The sequence below is a fragment of the Tyto alba genome, unplaced genomic scaffold (assembly GCF_018691265.1).
Source record: "Tyto alba isolate M040663 unplaced genomic scaffold, T.alba_DEE_v4.0 Super-Scaffold_14, whole genome shotgun sequence".
NCBI lineage: Eukaryota > Metazoa > Chordata > Aves > Strigiformes > Tytonidae > Tyto > Tyto alba.
In genome coordinates, this window is record NW_024881276.1 from 31,331,623 (window position 1) to 31,350,836 (window position 19,214).

The 19,214-nt window shown below is 39.3% G+C and overlaps 2 protein-coding genes across 5 annotated transcripts in view; one reads left to right on the top strand and one right to left on the bottom strand.

Annotated features, from left to right (window-relative positions):
- On the top strand, positions 1 to 11,634 carry CCT8 (chaperonin containing TCP1 subunit 8). Its single transcript, XM_042788239.1, has 15 exons — positions 1 to 119; positions 1,688 to 1,778; positions 2,368 to 2,447; positions 3,629 to 3,778; positions 4,059 to 4,239; positions 4,968 to 5,029; positions 5,713 to 5,850; positions 6,285 to 6,463; positions 7,414 to 7,480; positions 7,558 to 7,645; positions 7,754 to 7,869; positions 9,151 to 9,222; positions 9,426 to 9,590; positions 10,097 to 10,216; positions 11,397 to 11,634. Exons 1-15 carry the CDS (start codon positions 60 to 62, stop codon positions 11,472 to 11,474), a joined length of 1,647 nt encoding a protein of 548 aa, XP_042644173.1. The 5' UTR covers positions 1 to 59; the 3' UTR covers positions 11,475 to 11,634.
- The window catches only part of USP16 (ubiquitin specific peptidase 16), a 22,960-nt gene continuing 15,293 nt past the window's right edge, over positions 11,548 to 19,214 (bottom strand). For all 4 annotated transcript variants that reach the window (XM_042788238.1, XM_042788236.1, XM_042788235.1 and 1 more), the window contains 6 exons: positions 18,029 to 18,196; positions 16,755 to 17,427; positions 15,949 to 16,043; positions 14,677 to 14,763; positions 14,217 to 14,373; positions 11,548 to 14,106 (listed from right to left, as the gene is read on the bottom strand). In XM_042788238.1, coding sequence (XP_042644172.1) covers positions 13,982 to 14,106; positions 14,217 to 14,373; positions 14,677 to 14,763; positions 15,949 to 16,043; positions 16,755 to 17,427; positions 18,029 to 18,196 — 1,305 coding nt within the window. In that variant the 3' untranslated portion in view covers positions 11,548 to 13,981. The remainder of the gene's footprint in view (positions 14,107 to 14,216; positions 14,374 to 14,676; positions 14,764 to 15,948; positions 16,044 to 16,754; positions 17,428 to 18,028; positions 18,197 to 19,214) is intronic.

A 19,214-nucleotide genomic window follows, 5' to 3' on the forward strand; every position in this document is an offset into this window, starting at 1 on the left:
CGCCCCTCCCACCGCCCCCTGCGCGCCGCCGCCCGTGGCAGGAGCTGAGCTGAGCGGAGATGGCGCTGCACGTTCCCAAGGCCCCGGGCTTCGCCCAGATGCTCAAGGAGGGGGCGAAGGTGAGGGGGGGGGGTGCGGCGGGGAAGGGGAGGGGGGCGAGCCTTCAGCGCGGCGGCGCGGGGAAGCTTTGGAAGGCCGCGGGACTCCACGCTCCGCTTCCCCCCACCACCGGCGGCCGTTGCGGGGGTGGGGCCTGCCCCGCGCCGCCGCTGAGCGCGCGGGCTCGGGGTGGGGCGTGGCGTGGCGCGGCGCGGCGCGGCGCACGCGGCCTTCCAGAAAGCTCTGCCGGGGCCGCCGTCCCCCGGTCCCTTCCCCGCACCCCCCCATCCTCCCGCCCGCTTCTCGCTGCCCCCGCGGCGCTGGGCGGGTTCCCGCCGCTGCGCCCCCCTCGCCCCTGCCCACCGAGCTGCCGGGCCGCGGCGCGGCGCGGAGCAGCGGCAGGTGGTGCTCCCCAAAATTGCACCGGGCCCCGCCGGTGCGGCTGTCCAGGACCGCCCCGCTTGTTCGGGGCGTTCTTTGTCTCTTTCCCTGTTGCCGGGCCCCAAGGAAAAGTACTTTGACCAGCGTTGTAAAGCATGTGTTTTCTGTGTATTTCCGCAAATCCATTTTCATTGTGTTTAATGCTGACGTAACGTAGTAGTTTTGGTGGTAGTCAAGGTCTGCCCGACAAAGCAGGAGCTTTCTTTGAAAAAGCGGACAGAAAGCAAGTAGGGTTTTTTTTTTTTTTTGCTTGCTTGGTTTTTATAATTGCAGGGAAAATGATAAAATACCTGGTTGCTGCTACTTAATAGAAAGAAAAGCGAAGTTAGCAACTCGGGAAGCCCCCCTATTCTTTAGGGTCTTCCTTGGAGACAGGGGATGGCAGATGTCAAGGGCAGGGGGAGAGCAGGGAAACAAAGTGGCCTAGCTGCTGGTTCTCTAATAGAGAACTCAAGGCCAGAATATCAGGAGCTGTCTTTCACAAAGCAAGGAGGCAGCTGGCATGCTGAGATGTTCGGTTTGTATTTAGAGAGTACCTTTCTCCCTTCTCTCATGGGCCACACACTACCTTGTAACCTGCTCTTCTTTCTTAAAGCCCTTTGGGGGATCCCTCCTTTTCTTATGGCTTCCACGCAGAAGCCAGGGTAATCAGCTTCTCAAACACAAATATTCTATGAATCATTCTGCTTTTGGATTTTCAAACTGCACATGTCTGAATGTAAAACGGAGTTAAAGGACTTTAGTGGAATGCAGAGTTGTGAATAAAGAAGCATGTAGAAAAACAGATAGTTACAAAACCCTTGCCCTTCTCCAGTCTGGTATTGGTTATTTTCTGTTTCCCTCTGGCATGCCACTAACTTTTTTGGAAGACTTAGGAGATGCAAACTGCATTGAAAATTGAGTCACTGTTTTCTGTTCAGAAGCTTATTGTGACTGCTGAGCTGCCAAGTTGAGGAGTACACAGTAGTTCTTGCTGTCCTTGTCTAAGGTTTAGTTTCCATTTAAACTTTAAGCGAAACACCAAATCTAAATTAATCAAAAACTTTAATAGACTCTAGCTTATTGTTGTTTTGATGAGAAATGGCTAGTTCATCCCTTCCTTTTTTGTTAGGAAGCCTAATTCTGAGCAGAACATTTTTCTTTTTAGCATTATTCAGGACTAGAAGAAGCTGTCTATAGGAACATCCAGGCATGCAAAGAACTTGCTCAAACCACCCGTACAGCTTATGGACCAAATGGTAAATAAATCCTAAAGTTATTGTAGTGTTTTTGGGCAGAATGTTATGTTTGAAGGCTAAACCTAGCTTGACAAAGAAGCAACTGTTTGTTTCTTGGGGAAGCCGATTGGACTTGCTTAGAACTCCAGATATGGTATTTGTGGCTATACGGGTCAGGCCTTGTTTGGTTAGCTCTTAAGCTATGCACAATGTACCTGCCTTTGCCAGGTTTTTTTACCAGTTACTCTGTCTTTTTTGCTGTTGTACTGCTATATGGAAGACCTACAAAAATTAAAGACAATAGCTTGGTATATAGTCATAATGAACATACCCGTACCATGTCTGGTCAGGTATACCGAAAACAAGGTGTTCTCCAGTATTGATTAATTGTACAAATATTTCTGAAGAGAAAACTGCTGATTCAGAAATTACCGATTTCTCCTTAATGTAACACACTCCCAAGTGTTATTTTGCAAAAATGTTTTAGGTTGTTAGAGATAGGGCTAATGTTTCAATGTGCAAGATATATCTGACAGTTATGAAACAGTATTTGTGTATGAGATGATATTTGCCTAATGAATGATTTTAAAATATTTTTTTTGCCCATTAGGAATGAACAAAATGGTTATCAATCATCTGGAGAAGCTTTTTGTTACAAATGATGCTGCTACTATCTTGAGAGAGTTGGAGGTAAGTTTTCTTGCTCCAGAAGATGTCAGCTGTGAACTAGTGTTCCTGTTCATGAGCTGCTGTGGTCCTGAATGTTAATAAGGAAATATATGTCAGCCTGCCAGATGATTTGCATATGTCATTCTTTAAATCATTTACAGTTTTCCCTGGATTTGAGTAAAGTCAATGGGCCATATCCACAGTGAGGAATAGAACTCTTTTGTAAAGCAGCATTAAGTAGTTGCAGGAGATGCCTCATAACTCCGTACTTTTTTCCCCAAAACCAGTGTCGATTTAGAAGGGGATGTGTCTGAATGATACAGTGTTTGGAAGACTGAATGAAATAGCTGTTGTGTTAATCCCTCAGTGTTGGTGGTTGCCATGTTCTCCTGTCTGCTTGGAATATGTTAATTGGATTTAAGAAGCTGAGGATAAAGCAGCATCCTCTTGTGAATACAGTAAAAGTGTGGAAAGACTGGCCTGTCCTAACTTTTTCTCTTACTATCAATTTCATATTTGTATCACCACACAACTAATATTTTACTGAATTCTATACTTACTGATAGAAATAACGCGTTAAAGATTTCCTTAATGCATTGTGTTAGTGTTGGGTATGAGTAGAATAACTGTGAAAGTCTTCGTTCTGTTTTTAAAAAATAAACTGCAGACTAGTTACTTAATCTAATGAGTCATGTTACTTTCTGGGATAAAATCACAGCTGCTCTAATTTTATCCAAGAATACAGTGTTTTTTACTGCATTTCTTTGAAAGAAAGGGAAAGCAAGGCAATCTTCAAGCAGAAAAAAGCTCTAGTTTTAAACTGTAATTGAGATGTCTACTTTGCATGTTACACATGAATTCACATTGAAGATCTAAACTTCAGGCTGGTTACCTGTTGCAGAGCTTGATTGTGAAGCCACTGCATCTTGTAAAAATAGCACAGAACCATTATCAGGGATGTCTAATTCATGTTGTAGTGGGAATGTTCAGTTCTCTGATTTTATTTTTTTCATATATATGTGTACTTATTAGAGAAGTTGGCCAATTAAGATAATCTGTGCTGCTTTCTTTTCTGATTCTGTGCATGCTCAGTAAATTTGGATACAATTTGAAATAAGAGAGCTTATACTGGATACACAGAAAAATCTGGAGCTTTAGTCTAGGTGGGTTGTTAGTAACTAAGACATTAACTTCTTTTAAAGGTCCAGCATCCTGCTGCAAAAATGCTTGTGATGGCTTCCCACATGCAAGAGCAAGAAGTTGGGGATGGAACAAACTTTGTCCTTGTTTTTGCTGGAGTTCTTCTGGAGTTAGCAGAAGACCTCCTGAGGATGGGGTTATCAGTCTCAGAGGCAAGTTACATTGTTATTACAATTCACATAGCTTGAATTCAGATTGTCGTTGGTCATTGTTCTTGGGTCATAATATTGTGAATCATCTCCGTCCTCCTGAACTAATTTTTTAGACAGAGGTGTATGAAGAATAATGGTATATATTTTGCTGCTTGTGATTGCTTGCTTCCCTTGTAAGCTTTTGCATTTGTTAATGTTTTATGGCCCTTTGAAAAGAAGATAGAAGGAGTACTAATGCATAGTGATGTGGTATAGTGAATATTTATTGTTTGCTGCACAGGTGATTGAAGGATATGAAAAGGCTTGCAAGAAAGCCCTAGAAATTCTTCCAGACTTGGTGTGCTGTTCTGCAAAGAACCTTCGAGATGTTGAAGAAGTGGCATCTTTGTTGCACACCTCAGTGATGAGCAAACAGTATGGCAATGAACACTTCTTGGCAAAGCTTATTGCTCAGGCCTGTGGTAAGTGGATAAGAAAGATGTGAGCGTGCATCTAAAAAACTTGAGTAGGTTTTCTTGTGATCATTACTAATGTCTTGATGTAAGATAAAAGGTATGTTTACTTAATCAGGTTGAATTGTATGGAATGTTTTAACCTCTGAAATGAGCATAACCTTCTTGTGTTGGACTCTTCGTTGGCACTGTGGCTCAGAAAGGGTCTGTGTTTTCTACTAAATGTTTACAGAAATAGCTTTCTAGTCTTAAAGCAGAAACCCATCTTTCTTCCTCTTTTTTGTCATTAGGAAGATGTATTGCACTTCAGATCAGCTGTTACTAGACTCAGCCATGAAACAATGGAAGCAAGACTGTAGTACTGTTGAGTTGTTTTTTCACTTTAGATTTCTAAGAAGAAACTTTCATGTCTAGTTTAAGTGTTTTCTCAAAATATTCTGGGACCTTAGTTCTTGAATGTGCATGTGTAAATGGGTATTTGGACTTTATTAACTGAGCAGCCTGAGTACATGTTGCTTTCTGATTGCTACATTCTACAAACAAAATTTCTGTTTCTCTTGATGCAGATTATTAGCAGATTATAATTGCCTTAAATTTAGGCAGGCATCTCAAACCATTGAATTTTAGTACTTCAGAAAATCTCCAGGCATTATTTATGGTGTCTCTGTTCTACTTTATTCATTAAGCAGTACAAATTTGTTCCGTTTTTTTTTTTTTTTTTTCCGCCCTCCAAACAGTTTCTATTCTTCCTGAGTCTGGTCATTTCAACGTTGATAATATCAGAGTGTGCAAAATTGTGGTAAGTTGGAAATAGCTAGCTTTACTGTATTGTTAAGGTAAATGGTTTGATGAAAGTTAATTTTTAGGTCTTTGAATTTTGCAAGTGCCTTTTCTAGTCTAATCTCTGTTGTGTTGTGGCATGCATAATAAGTTTTGGAAATTGATCTTTATATTCTCTGTTTAGTGCCCATTAGCAGCTTTCAGAAACAAAAATCATTGATACTGAAATTTTATGCTAAATCAGATACATTAACTTAATTATACACAGGGATGTTGATTGCATCATTGTTGTAGAAGCAGTCAGGAGATTAGGCTAAAGTGCAGGTTGGAGGAAATTTTGCAATCTGATCTTGAATTCTTTTTATTATGCCTTGGTATGGTCTGTAGGATTGGAACAAGTTTCTATCTAAGTATGAATTTCCCCCTATGTCTCTTCCCTGCTAATAAAAACAAGTTGAGCACAGAAAATGAATGTCACAAGGCTGAACCTGGACTACCAACTAATCTTAAAATGGGAACCTCTAAGACAGTGTTCGATGTTGCTAAAGCAGATTAAGTCTTAGTCCTTTATGCTGCAATGAAAACTTAGGTTGCTATGTGCAAATGAGTGTAAGGACTGCTTTTTCATAAAGGGTAGTGCAGCTTTCTGACAATAAATGACCAGTAATATGACTTTGACCCATTCCATTTTTTTCCTTTCAGGGTGCTGGTATCTCTGCTTCCTCAGTACTGCATGGCATGGTTTTTAAAAAAGAAACCGAAGGAGATGTTACTTCTGTCAAAGACGCAAAAATAGCTGTGTATTCCTGCCCTTTTGATGGTATGATAACTGAAACTAAGGTATGTGGAAGCTCAAAATAAGTTAGATACCTATTTATGCTCATGTGCTCTTATTTTTAGACTTAACTATAAATATTCTTGACACTTGGTGATTGAGATATTTTTGTTAATATTGAGTTCCCTAGTTTAAAAAAGTTCATATAAAATGCCTGAACTTAATATTGCTTTACAGGGTTTTTGGTGTTGGGGAGTTGTTGATATTGTTGGGTTATTTAAGCCAAACTACATGATAGCATGTCTGAACCTCAAGGTTGTCTAGAAATGCTAGAGTTGCCCTTTTTTGACTTGTTTTACCCAATTGCCTTGGAAGGGTGGTGGTATAAAATAGGATGACTTGAGGTTTATGGATAGGTAGATTGGGAAACAAAATGGTTTGTCAAAAACTCTTAGGCATGTAGTTATTGCTGAATTGATAACTGTATATGTTTTACTAGGGCACCGTACTTATAAAGAATGCTGAAGAACTGATGAATTTCAGTAAGGGAGAAGAAAATCTAATGGATTTGCAAGTCAAAGCTATTGCTGATAGTGGTGCAAACGTAGTAGTAACAGGTGGCAAAGTGGCAGATATGGCACTTCATTATGCCAACAAATACAATCTCATGTTAGTCAGGTAAGTGCTAGAAGAGCATAAAACATTTGATCTACCAGGTTTATGAAATGTACTTGCCGTGCTGTCTGTTGTCTCTCAAATGAATTAGAAACAAAGTATTCCAGACTTTGGGTTTCTAGTGGATTAAAATGCAAGCTGCAATTTGTTTCTTCAGTAGTTTATATTTCTTGGTAGTATTTCACCTCAGTATGACAGCTCGCTGGGGAGTAACATGTGTATATGATACTGTTACTCAGATTTAAATGCCTTTATAGCACACCTGAAATCAAGAATATAAAAATTTGCAGCTGTAGTTAAAAGGGATGTGGCCTCAAATGCATATAAGACTATATATAATGGTTCCTCCTGGTCATGATCCTCACATGATGCTTTAGCAATGATGAGAGATGCTTCCATGCATCACTAATGTATCGATGGATTGAAGAACTAATTCTTAATACTTTTCTGTCATTTTTATGGGCCTTAAATAAGAATATTTGTAAATAAAGCATGTTTGTATGTCCTTGAAATATATCCTGTGCAACATGAAGCCTGATTACTAGCAGCAGCTCTCAAGTCTCACACAAATAAGTGGTCCTTTGTTGAAAGCTGTAACTTTATTGGTGGTGTCCAAAAAGTTTGAATGTCTAGAAATGGAGCATGATGCTGTAACCTCCTGCATAACAAAGAGGGATTGTAGTAGAGGTGTTGTAAAGGTCAAGTCTTATGCACTAGAAGATGAAGTTTGATAATTTCCATGTATTTGAACTATTTGTTTTTAAATTGTTAGAAAATAGCATTTGCATAGCATCCCTGAAATAGATAATTATAGCTCAAAAAAATAGATAAATGGATTTTATAACTTGATGCTGTAAATATTGACAGATGTCATTAGTTTACAAAATGCTGCCAAGTTAAGAGAATATTTAATCATACATGTTAACATTTGTTCTGGAAACTTGTTTTTAAAGGTTGAACTCAAAGTGGGATCTGAGGAGACTCTGCAAAACTGTTGGTGCAACGGCCTTACCTAGACTGGTATGGACTTTTCAAATGAGCAGAAGGGAGAGAACTGATGCGCAGGTTCACCTCTTAACTCTTGCTTTTCTTTGCAGACTCCCCCTACTCTAGAAGAAATGGGTCACTGCGATAGCGTGTATTTATCAGAGGTTGGGGATACACAAGTAGTTGTGTTTAAGCATGGTATGTATGTTCTGTAGAACTCCTAATGCTACTGTTCTAGAAGTATGATGTTCATGTGTGTTTTACATCTAACAAGCTTAATTCAGTAATGCAAGTGTCTCTGAACAGAAAAGGAAGATGGTGCCATTTCTACTATACTCATTCGTGGATCTACAGATAATCTGATGGATGACATAGAGAGAGCAGTGGATGATGGTGTAAATACTTTCAAAGTACTCACGAGAGTAAGTAACCAGAACACTTCAGTTATCAGAACTGAGCTATGGATCAGTTTGAGGCAAGACTTGTGCTTGCTTTGTGCTCATTTAGTACAAAGGCTGTCACAGATATTTACATTATCAGCTTAGGAGACTTTGAGGTGTAGAGAAGGCTGTGTAATACTGAGGTGTAGAGAAGATTGCTGCTGATGTCCTTGTGAATACAGCATACATAAAAGATGGTGCTCAGCATGTACTGTACTCAGTTTTCCAGTAATGAAGTGAGTTCTTGAAGATAGTTTTATTACTTCATAATGGCAGTCAGTTCTTTGTTGGCTGTTTCCCTAAGTGTTTTGCAATGTTGCTTGGAAACCAGGTAGAGAAGAAAAAAATAGGTAGCTTTGATTGTCAGTGAGGATCAGGAGGAACTGACTGATTGCAGACTAAATTTCTAGTTCCATTGGGGACAAAACATTCTTCTTCCACATGCCTCAAATATGCTTTAGAAATGGAAGAACTCCGTTATTTTCTGAGCAGCTTTTGTGGACTTGAATATTCTTCTTTTCTTTTTTAATGCAGAAGGAAATGTTCGTGTATTTACTCGGGAGGTGGCATGCAAAAGATGTTAAACTTCTGTTTGACACTTTGTCTTGTACATACCAACATATGCACATTGATTTAGAGTACAGAAGCAGCCAGAGACTCACTCTACATTTATTACTGTCTCCAGGAGTTGTCCTAACTTCTGCTTTATGATGATTCTTTCCTGTTTAAAAGATTGGAAGTTCTTAAGTGGATGCTGGTTTGTCAAAGGCTATACAAAATGCTTAATTTAAAAAAGCCAACCAACCAACCAAAACAAAACTACCCAACACCTTGTGTTACCTGTTGACATATTAAACTTAGTGTACAGTAGATTGGTTTCCTGCATGATATTTCCCAACAAGGTAAAGGAAAAGATGGGAAAATCTAAGAGTTCTATTATTAGTAAGCAAAGAGTTGAAATTACTTAATTTAAAAAACAAACAAACAAAAATCCACCAAAAAACCCCAGATACAAACCCCACTACATTATTATTTTCCTTTTTATAAAATAAGCTGTTGTTCTTCAGAGATGTTTGGAATGAATGAGTAAATTCTGGTAAATTTCTCTTATATTGCATGTTTGTTCTGAAGTGGATTCTTAGTAAGTGTGGGTGGGATAAAATTCTATTGTGTTCTTCTTGATAGAGTATATAAATTCTAAGAAGTAAAAATTAATATGATGCTTTAAGCTAAACTTTGCATTTTGGACTGGTCTGTTCACAGGATAAACGTCTTGTTCCTGGTGGTGGTGCAACTGAGATTGAATTAGCCAAGCAAATCACATCTTATGGAGAGGTATAGCAAATGGGCTTTTTGACTTTTTTAGACACACACATATATGTACTTAAATAGGTATGTGCCTTACAAAATTATATACGTTACTTTATCCGAAAAATATATGTGTATTAATGCACATAAATCAATGAAAGATGTGGGTAGAAAATACCTTCCTATATTATGTTTTTGAAATACTGATGTGGTTTTCAACTTCACCTTAGACTTGTCCTGGACTTGACCAATATGCCATCAAGAAGTTTGCTGAGGCATTTGAAGCCATTCCTCGAGCACTGGCAGAAAACTCTGGAGTAAAGGCTAATGAGGTCATCTCCAAACTTTATGCTGTGCATCAGGAAGGGAACAAAAATGTTGGATTCGATATTGAGGTAAATAGTCCCTCACATTACTTGGTGCTCTGCAGTACAGGGTTATATTTAAAAATGCGTCTATCAGTATGAATTATGCATAGGACAAGGGGTAACATTTTTAAACTGAAAGAGGGTAGGTTTAGATTAAACATAGGGAAGGAATTCTTCACTCTGAGGTTGCTGAGACACTGGCACAGTTTGCCCAGAAAAGCTGTGGCTGCCCCCTCCCTGGAAGTGCTTCAATTGTATTATTGAAGTGTGTTTTCTTCATCAACAAGCAGATAAACTCAATGTAGTATAGTAGCCTTACACAGGCGATGAAGTGAGATACTGAAATAATGTGATGGAGAGTGTCTTCAGTATATTTTGTCTTCCTGATAATGGATTTGTAATTAAGATTTTTTCTGAAGAGAGGAGATAGAAAAGTGATAACTAGTTCTAAACCTGTAACCTTGAAAACCCACTATCTTGCTATGTAGAAGCTTGAGAAAGTTTTGAATAATGTTTTACCCCCTGTCTGACAGGCAGAAGCTGCTGCCGTGAAGGATATGTTGGAATCTGGTGTGTTAGACACATACCTTGGAAAATCCTGGGGTATCAAGCTAGCTACAAATGCAGCAGTAACTGTCCTAAGGGTAGATCAGGTAAGCTTACAAGTAATTCAGCAGCTGAAGTGAAACCTTTAAATCATTGTACAGAACACTAATGCAAAATATGTGAATCTTCTGAGAATGCAAGGCATAAAAATATGATGCTTGAAAATGCATCATATTTGTTTATTTCTGAAAGCCAGGAAGTAGTTTGTTCAAGAGCTCATAATTTGGAATGTTGTAATGTTGTCACTTCCATATGAGCATTATTAATGTTTCTCTTTTCTTAAGATTTGACAGTTGGTACTTGTATCCAGAAAGTTACCCTAACGAGATTTAGCATAAGAAACCTCCTTTCATACACTTTTTTTTACATGGAAATACAACTTTTGGGGAAAATGGAAGTTATAATCTTAATGAGAAAAAAAATCTGAGTTTTATGTATTCTGTGGAACTTTAGCAAAAATGTATTTGCGTGTAAAATTTCTGTAGATTATTATGGCAAAAACAGCAGGCGGTCCAAAAGCCCCTAAGCAACAAGGACATTGGGATAAGGATGACTGGAAAGATGAGCCTGAAAAATAGTATGCAGTAAGCTCTGTCTAGCAGAGAGGTATCTATGTGTGTGAATGCATGCATGAGTATATTGACAAGCACATGGCAGGTTCTCTCTTTTCTCAGGACACACAGCACTGCTGTCTTATGTGTGCTGATTGCTGCATTTTGTATTTGTGCAAATTAATTTTACTCCTAAAACTAAATTTTCATTAAAGGGATAACAAGTGCAGTTTTAGTTTTACCTTACTTGTCACTGTAGCAAGTGTGGAAAATGAGCCTTTAATGTTGTTGGACTAGTGGACTTCATGCTTTTAAAGTCTGATGTTGAGACTCAATAATTCAGAACAAGAGCTCTGATAATTCTGCTTTCTGTAGTGTGCATCCTGTAAACCAGTCACTCTTTAGTTCATTTAAGCGTTTACTTTCTGTAGACTAACAGCAGTCTTAATTTGCATGCAAAAATGAGGTAAAAGCCCTTTTATTGTTTATCAGGGCTCAACTTCTGTCATTTTCAAGAATATCTCAATTAGCTGGGTAATAACATTCACTGGCTCAGGTTCAGGGTAGGGGAACTGCATGAATTTAGTGAATGCTGACAGCATCATATGGCTGTAAGAAAGAGTGGGGTAAGTCTGATTCTAACCTTACCTTTTTCTACTTCCCTCTTATCTTCAAGATCATTATGGCAAAACCAGCTGGTGGCCCTAAACCTCCATCAGGAAAGAAGGACTGGGATGAAGACCAAAATGATTGAGCAATTTAACTGTATTTCTTAAGTGACATGATTATGTGAGTGTTTTAATATTCCAGTTGAAGGCTGCCATGACGTTTTGCTCTGTTGCCTATAAGTTATGAACTGCGTCCATTGGAGTGCAGAATGTCAAACACTTCAATAAACGTACTCACTGTTAAAATGTTAACTGTCATTTTATTTGGACTTCGCATGACATGGTTGTTCCCAGTATATGAATATGCAGGCAGGGGTGTGGTGGGCTGGCTGCTCCTTCCTCACCACAACAGATGCAGAAAATAAATAGAAAAAGCTCATGAGCCAAGCTAAAGGCAGGGAGATCAATTACCAATTACTGGCGCAGGCAAAACATCTTCTACATGCAGAAAATTAATTTATTACCAATTAAAAATAGAGTTGGAGGGTGAGAAACAAGAACAAAAATGCCTTCCTGTTCACCTCCCCTTCTTCCCAGGCTCAGCTGTACTCCTTCACTCCCAACTCCTCTACCTCTTCCCCCACAGCGTGGTGAGGGGGGGCTGGGGTCAGTCTGTAACAGCTCCTCTGCTGCTCCTCCCTGCGTACGCTTCCCCCCGCCTCCCCTCTGCAGGGGTGCAGGCCTTCCCGAGCTGCCGCAGCACGGGGGTTCTCCGGGCAGGGTACAGTCCATCAGGAACAACTGTTGCTGCCTGGTCCTTCAGGGGCTGCAGTTCATGGCAGGGAAACCTGCTCCAGGCTGCAGCTTTCTCCGAGGCGCACATCCGCCTCCTCTGTCCTGCTCACGTCCAGCACGCTCCTCCACGAGCCACGGGGGGACAGCCTGCTCCCGCCTGCTCTCTGTGCGGGTTCCTGGAGCATCTCCTCCTCTCACGGGGGTGCTGGCAGGGCTGTTTCTCACACTTTTCCCCTCACGTGCAGGCAGCGTTCTGCCCTTCCTTGCGGTGCCGCCATCTTGTCTGAGGGGCTCAGCTGTGCCCTGCAGTGGGCACACTGCAGCTGGCGGTGTCCCCCCCCAGGCCCTCTCCTCAGAGAGGCCGTCCCTGCGGCTCGCCCTGCCACCACGGCACCTGCACCCAGTGCTGCTACGTGAGCGAGACTGACCCAGGGCCTACTGCAGGGAGCTCGTAACTTCAGGAAAGCATCATTTATAACTGCTGCAGCACTTGGTGCTTTTAATTATGCTTCTTACCAGTATTTTGAGTGTAAAGAGTCAAATGAACACTGAAATAATTAAGTATGGCAGCAGGGCTGTAGTCCATGCCTACATTCGTTTTTGTTAGACGCATCTAGTTCATCCTCACCCTTTAAGTCTCCACACTATCAAGATGGCAGCCTGACAGCAGTGAACTGCATCTCATTCTAATGGCCTTAAAAATAATCACTGAGCACCAATAGCTAGCATGATGCAGTGCTGGAATCTCTCAACTGTTAAGACTCTTCCTGGAAAGTAAACAGCCTGTGTCTCAGAGTAGATTGAAAGGAGAACTGCACTTGAAATTCAAGACACTTCAATAATTAATCCTTTTATTACTCTTGCCAGTGCTACTCTATTTCACAGCCAGAAGGGAGTGGAAGGCTAAATCAAGTCTGGAACTATCTTATGCCTAAATAAGGCTGCTATACACCAGCTTCGCTGATGCTCACTTTATAATCAGTTGCTGGTGTAGCTGAAAAATAAACTCGGCAAGTTTTCAGAAGGATTGGCATACTGATACAGTCAGCTGCACAAGTACTACTGCTGATGACTGCAAGGGTAACAAGAACATGCAAGACTGCCCATTTTCTTAGTAAGGTTGTGAATAATGCACTGAATGTAAGCAGCTGCTGCTCTAGCATGGAGAAGCCAAGATTTTATTTATGTGAAACCCAATGTGAAGCCTTGCCTCTTGAGAACTTTAGAGTTACAAGTCACTGCAGGACCAGTTTTCTTACCGCTCCACTGCAGAAAGGCTATGCTGGAGTGCCTGTAGCAAAAGGGAGAGAGATCTGAGCTCTCAGCCTTGCCAAAATACCAGCATAAGGTTCCCATGCAAAAGAATTCCTAGAGAGTTTGCAAACTGAGGGTCCTTTATTGGGCATAAACCAACAGTTGAAAAGAGAGCTGATGCTGAATTTGTCTCAGCTCTAAGATGTGTAGGAAGAAACAGCTTCTGATGCTTGGAACTCAGTTCTAAAATACAGATGGAACAGATGATAGCAGAAATAACTACAGTTCAGAATTATAGCTGGTCCCTTTAAAGTGAAAGGGCTGCTGACTAAGATGTAGAGCACTTGCAGGAAACTAAAAGTAGTGGTTGCTTGTCTGTGCCAACACATAAATTACTAAACAGAAGCTCAAAGGTGTAATTTTGAAAAAACCCTTTTATTGAAAAGTAGTGAAAACACTGGAAAAAGTATAAGTTAACCACTTTCAGTGTGTCTGAGAAGCATAAAGTATATTCCTGCAGTGGTATACAGTAGCTCCAACATGATTTGCAAGTCTCTGCCTGCCTGCAAGATGGCTGCACATATAAGGTGGCTTCTCAGATGAGTTACAGCAGTCGCTCATAGAACAGGAGATAGGCTTGTGAGCTCAACACTTTCGATACAGACACAGCTTGTACATGGGTATCACTGATGTGGAACCACTGCCCTTTTACTAGTTCAGTTTCTAAAGCTGTGAAAGGAAGAATTTAGGAGTAAAAGTTACTACAAAGAATTGAAGCAATCAATCCTGTTCCTGTTCTGCAGTAAGAAATAATTTGTAAAATATTTCTAATTATTTACCTTGAGGAGATTGTCCTCGAAGGACAAGATCAAAGAGATGGTTGTTCATACTTCTCATTTTAGCATAAGCAGTGTAGTGCCCAGACCTCATTGTTCCACTATGCTCAACAACTCCATAGAGAGAGTACAATACCTTGGTATTCCCTTCAGCCACGTTCTATAAAAGCAAAAGTTTAGGTGTGTCAGTCACTGTTTTAAACAAGGCTAGAATATAAACTCTTCCCTTTGCTTTGATTTGTTTGCTGATGAAAGGGAAGCTGGTCATTACAGATATGAATCTGTAATGAATCATATGAATCATAGCAAGTGATCAGTGGAAGTACACTGGCTCAAGTACAAGTTGCACTTGCAAGTTATCCTGTATTATCACAAAAAATAACTGTAGAACACTTGTCAAGCTTCAAAGATTCTGCTAAGCAGCTTAATTGTGAAAGGAGAATCTGATTGTTTTCCCACTTACTTTACATTTAGCTGTGCAGAAAGGAGCCAAGTCTATCACTTCTGGGAACTTGATATGCCTGTTAACCTTCCTTAGATTAAATCCAGCCTTAAACAGACAAAGTAGAGGAAAACCCCATAATGTTAAAATGTAGCATATGAAAAGCATGCGTTTCAGGTTAAAGTTTCAACAATACAATATCAGTTTTACATTACACAAAACTGGGAAAAAGAAACACGGGGTTGTGGGGTTTTTTTCCCCAATGCCCAAGGTTTCCCAGCATTACCTCCTTGTCCCCACATGCTGCACTGGAGCACAGGTTAAGACAGCTCTTCAACGTAACTTAATGATAGCAAGAGCGGAAAAAGAATCAGCTCTAATGTACTTATTTAACTACGAGGACATCTCTTGCTTCTCTGATACTGTAATATGCCTGAGGATCTCATATCATCAAAACTGATGTAACTTCTATTCTCCCCTTATTCAAGTAATCCTCCAGTATCAAACTGGAAAAACAAGAGGAGAAGACAAATGTTATTTCCCTAGTCACGTTGAAGTCCCTTGGAATATGCTATACACTTCCATTTTCTCTGTGAAATAATTTTTCACCTACTTAAAGTCACCTCCCTTATTTTTCAAATATTTTGACTAAAATACTGAACAGCTTTAAACATAGAAAAGGCAATACTGTCTTCATTCCAATCCTGTTCCTTTTCTGAAAAGCTAAAGCCCTAAATTAAAAATTTTCCTACAACTTGGAAAAAAGGTAAGCCACTTTACTTTGGTGTCTATAAACAAGACTGAAGTTGCATTGCTCTCCATGCAATCCTTCTCCCCCAGTCAGACTTGGAATCCTCTCTTTTCCAAGTCTGCTGACCTATTTGTCACATTCATTTAGTAAGGGATTCTATCCTATCTGTACTGAAATGTAAGAGTCCATGAACTGCTGCCATAGCAGGAAGCAATTAATGCCAAGATACTGCTTAATACAGTAAGCAATAACAGTAGTGAGAGAATAGATTGTAGAGAAGCTCACAAAACAGCATTTTCCATAGAACTAATGGAATATTCTTTTAAGAAAACACACCCCAACTCCTCAAAGACCACAAAAAACAAAGCTGTGCACCAATACCTTCCAAACCTTGAGAAAAAAAAAATGAAAGCCAAACAGGCTTATAGAAAATGAAAACATGCTAACATTAGTTCTAAGTTAAGCTAGTACTATGTACATATATACATATTAAACTGATATTATATATATATATATATTTGCACTATCAGCCTGCTACTTACCTGTTGAAACCTCTTTAAGTGAAGAGTTAAAATTGGAGGAGCAAGAGAAATTAGCATCTGCTTTTTGGCATTAGTATAAACATACTTCTTTTCACCTGCAGAAAAGAAAAACAACCAATGATTAACACCTAAACAAATGTTACAGCAAGAATTTATTTATTTTCATTATTTAGTCTGTTACAATGTCATCTACTGCAACAGCTGAGAAACTGAACATTCCCCTTTTTAACACCATGTTAAATGATGACCTGTGCAACAGTTGCCATCTTGCAGATCCCCTATCACAAAAGCAACCGTGCAAACCATGTCTGATCAGGGAGCACAACCAGGATGAATTCTTGCTCGTTTTCTGCAACAATCATAGTCAGAAATTACATGCAGGTTTTACTGGCCTTTTCAGCAAACACCAACATTATGTCCCTAGGACTCTCGCAGCAGAACTTTCATGTTTGAGGAAAGAACAGAGAAGTCACCTACTAAACAGGTACTCTCTACATTCATCCACATAATATATTTTTAGATTGAAATGTGCTTTCCCTTCCCACCAAACCTGCTCCTCTTTGCTCACTCTTCTTTTCCAGCCATGAAGTATTCTGTACCAAAGTTTGTGAGCCTACTATTCTGCTAAGTTAAGAATGTACTTGTGTTAATCTGAGTGAAAGAGGTTCTTCACAACCTACCCACTGAACACTATTTCAACTAATCCCAGTTAAACTTACACAAATACCACTTTAGGGACATTCCCCCACCCCCTTTACCCATAGGGACATATTTATAGTTTTCTTTTAACAGGTAACTTGTCATACTTTTTATGTTCTTCTTTGGTCCGTAATGTCTTTGTGTACATACATCACAGAGTAGTTTATTGGTCTCAGTAAGTTTTTCATTGCGGGTGAATTGATACAAACAGTGATGGATTGAACCTTCTTCTGGGCTCAGATCTTCCCTGTCTGCAAGAGTACAAAATGCTGTTTCTGGATCTTCACTCAATACTTCACATGTTTTGATGGGAACAGTTTGAAGGTCATCCAAGGTACTTGTACCAGATTCAGCACTGGCACTCAAATGTAGTTTTGAAAAGTCAGTAGCAAGCTCTTCCTCATCTTCATTTTCATCATCCTCATCTTTCAAAGATAGGTTGTCAAGGCCATTAACAAACTTCATAGGAGAATCTAGGCTTTCCATAGAGAGATCCTTGAGAGACTCACTTTCTACACACTCTTGTTCTGACTTTTGCGTATTTTCATGCATGCTCTGAACTTCTGTACTATTTCCTTGTACACTCAAATCTTTTTGAGTTAAGCAGTGACCCTTGCAATCATTTGATGATTCTTCTTCTTGCTTCATGTCAGGAGCATCAGAGTTCATTTCTGCCTCTGATTCTTGGTTATACTCGACATCTTTTTCTGACTGTTCAGTTGCACAGATATCTGTCAAGTGAAGCACCTTTCCTTGAAGTTTTTGCTGGCGGCGCTGGCTCTACAAATCAGAATATATAACATACAAGAATACAAAAACCAGAGCAAGTTAAAATTATATTTAGCATTTTTTTATCAAAATTTTTGTAGCATGGCACTGATGCAAAGGGCAGGAAAGGGGAGAGTAATCTATGATTTAGTGATCGGAGCTGATCAGTTCAACCACTACTGAATTTATCCTCACTCAGATATAGTTTCCACTGCTCCTTGTTAAACCGTATCTTCAAAATACAACTTATGATTCCTTTCATATCTACATGATTCTTTCTTAATGTCTGTATTCCAAATTTTTGTGAACATTCTTGCAATCAATGACTAGAGAACAGCTGTCTGATACAAACTAATGCTACTTCAGACACACAAAACAAATTCCACATCTATGTGGATAGTAGCTTATTCCTTGCACAGTAACTCTTAACAGAACGTATAACTTCTTAATAGCAAAGACATAAATGCAATTGGTCTTTTCAGTTGTGCATCTGAGTGAGGAGAAATTCTAAGCTGTCCCCTCCTTAATTTAATCCGAGGAAGCAAAAAGAATTTGTTTTACCAGAAGTTGCAAGCACTTCATTAATAAAAGTTAAATACTTATCAAAACAAACCTTGGCTTGTTTTTTGGCCTGTTTCTTTGCTTTTTTCTGAAGGTGCTTACTTGTACCAGGGGGCTCATCTCTCTGCTTAAGATAACAGTCATTGTTTTTGTCCTCTTCATCTTCAGATTCCTTCTCTTTGTTTTTTTTAATGTTTCTCTCATTTGAAATTTTTACTTTCTACAGAAAACAAAAAGCCACAAAACAACCACAGATGTAGAGATGTTACTGTCCTGAATAACAAAATAGTATTCCAAAGAAAACTGTGGGGACAAGATGTTTTCAGCTCAAGATATAACATTTTAGTGACTAAAAATATAAAACTAACTCATTTATGCCACCTTAATGTTTACAAAAGAGGTGTCTCACTCCAGAGGGAGTCCATGTGAGAACAATGACTTGCAGAATGAAACAGTATGAAAAATTAAGGCTATCAAGGGTCAAATTCTGAACCTCTAAAGGAGGCAACATGACCTTTTCCTCTAACAGATGTAAATCTCATTAAATGCACTGAAGAGTAACATTTTACACAGAGACATTTTCAGTTGAAATGTCTGCCACAGAATTTGTTTACTTCTGCTAAAATTAAACTTGTTTGTTGCAGAAGACATACGATCCCTTTGGCTGAGGGGGTTTCATTTCAATGTATACTCATTAGTTTTTGTGTGAGCAGTGCTACATAAAAAAATCTGAAATATTACATATACAGATTATCAATATGAAACACAAAGCAAATAAATATTTATTTTCAGTGTCCAGAGACTGATCAAATAAATCAATATTGATCAAATAAATATTTACATGCTATCCTACCAAATTTTCTTAGCTTTATTCAATAACCTGAATATTACGAGAAGTATTCTTGCACTGTGTAAAAAAGTAAAAAAAAAAATTAAAAAAAAAAAAGCAACCACTATGTACCCATCACTTTCATGCAATTTAGTTCAGTTTTACAACCGTGAAGATGAATTGAGAGACATTGTTCTTTGCAGCTCAGTCTTCTACAATAGTGAGATAACATTGGAATATACTAGGTTATTCCCAAAACCAATCTCTACATTAGAAACATTTACTAACAAAGCAGCAAGATCACCAGCAGACTATCAATGATATTCCAGAGACAATTCATGAGCCACAACTTACAGGAATTACTCTCATGAAAATTTTATTCTCTATCTTTCTGGGCAAACGTAACTTT

Excerpts from the sequence above, each read along its gene's own strand:
- CCT8 (XM_042788239.1), top strand. The coding sequence starts at position 60 with ATGGCGCTGCACGTTCCCAAGGCCCCGGGCTTCGCCCAGATGCTCAAG. Across the intron at positions 4,240-4,967 it reads GCTTATTGCTCAGGCCTGTG|TTTCTATTCTTCCTGAGTCT; the intron begins GTAAGTGGATAA and ends CCCTCCAAACAG. Across the intron at positions 5,851-6,284 it reads GTATGATAACTGAAACTAAG|GGCACCGTACTTATAAAGAA; the intron begins GTATGTGGAAGC and ends ATGTTTTACTAG.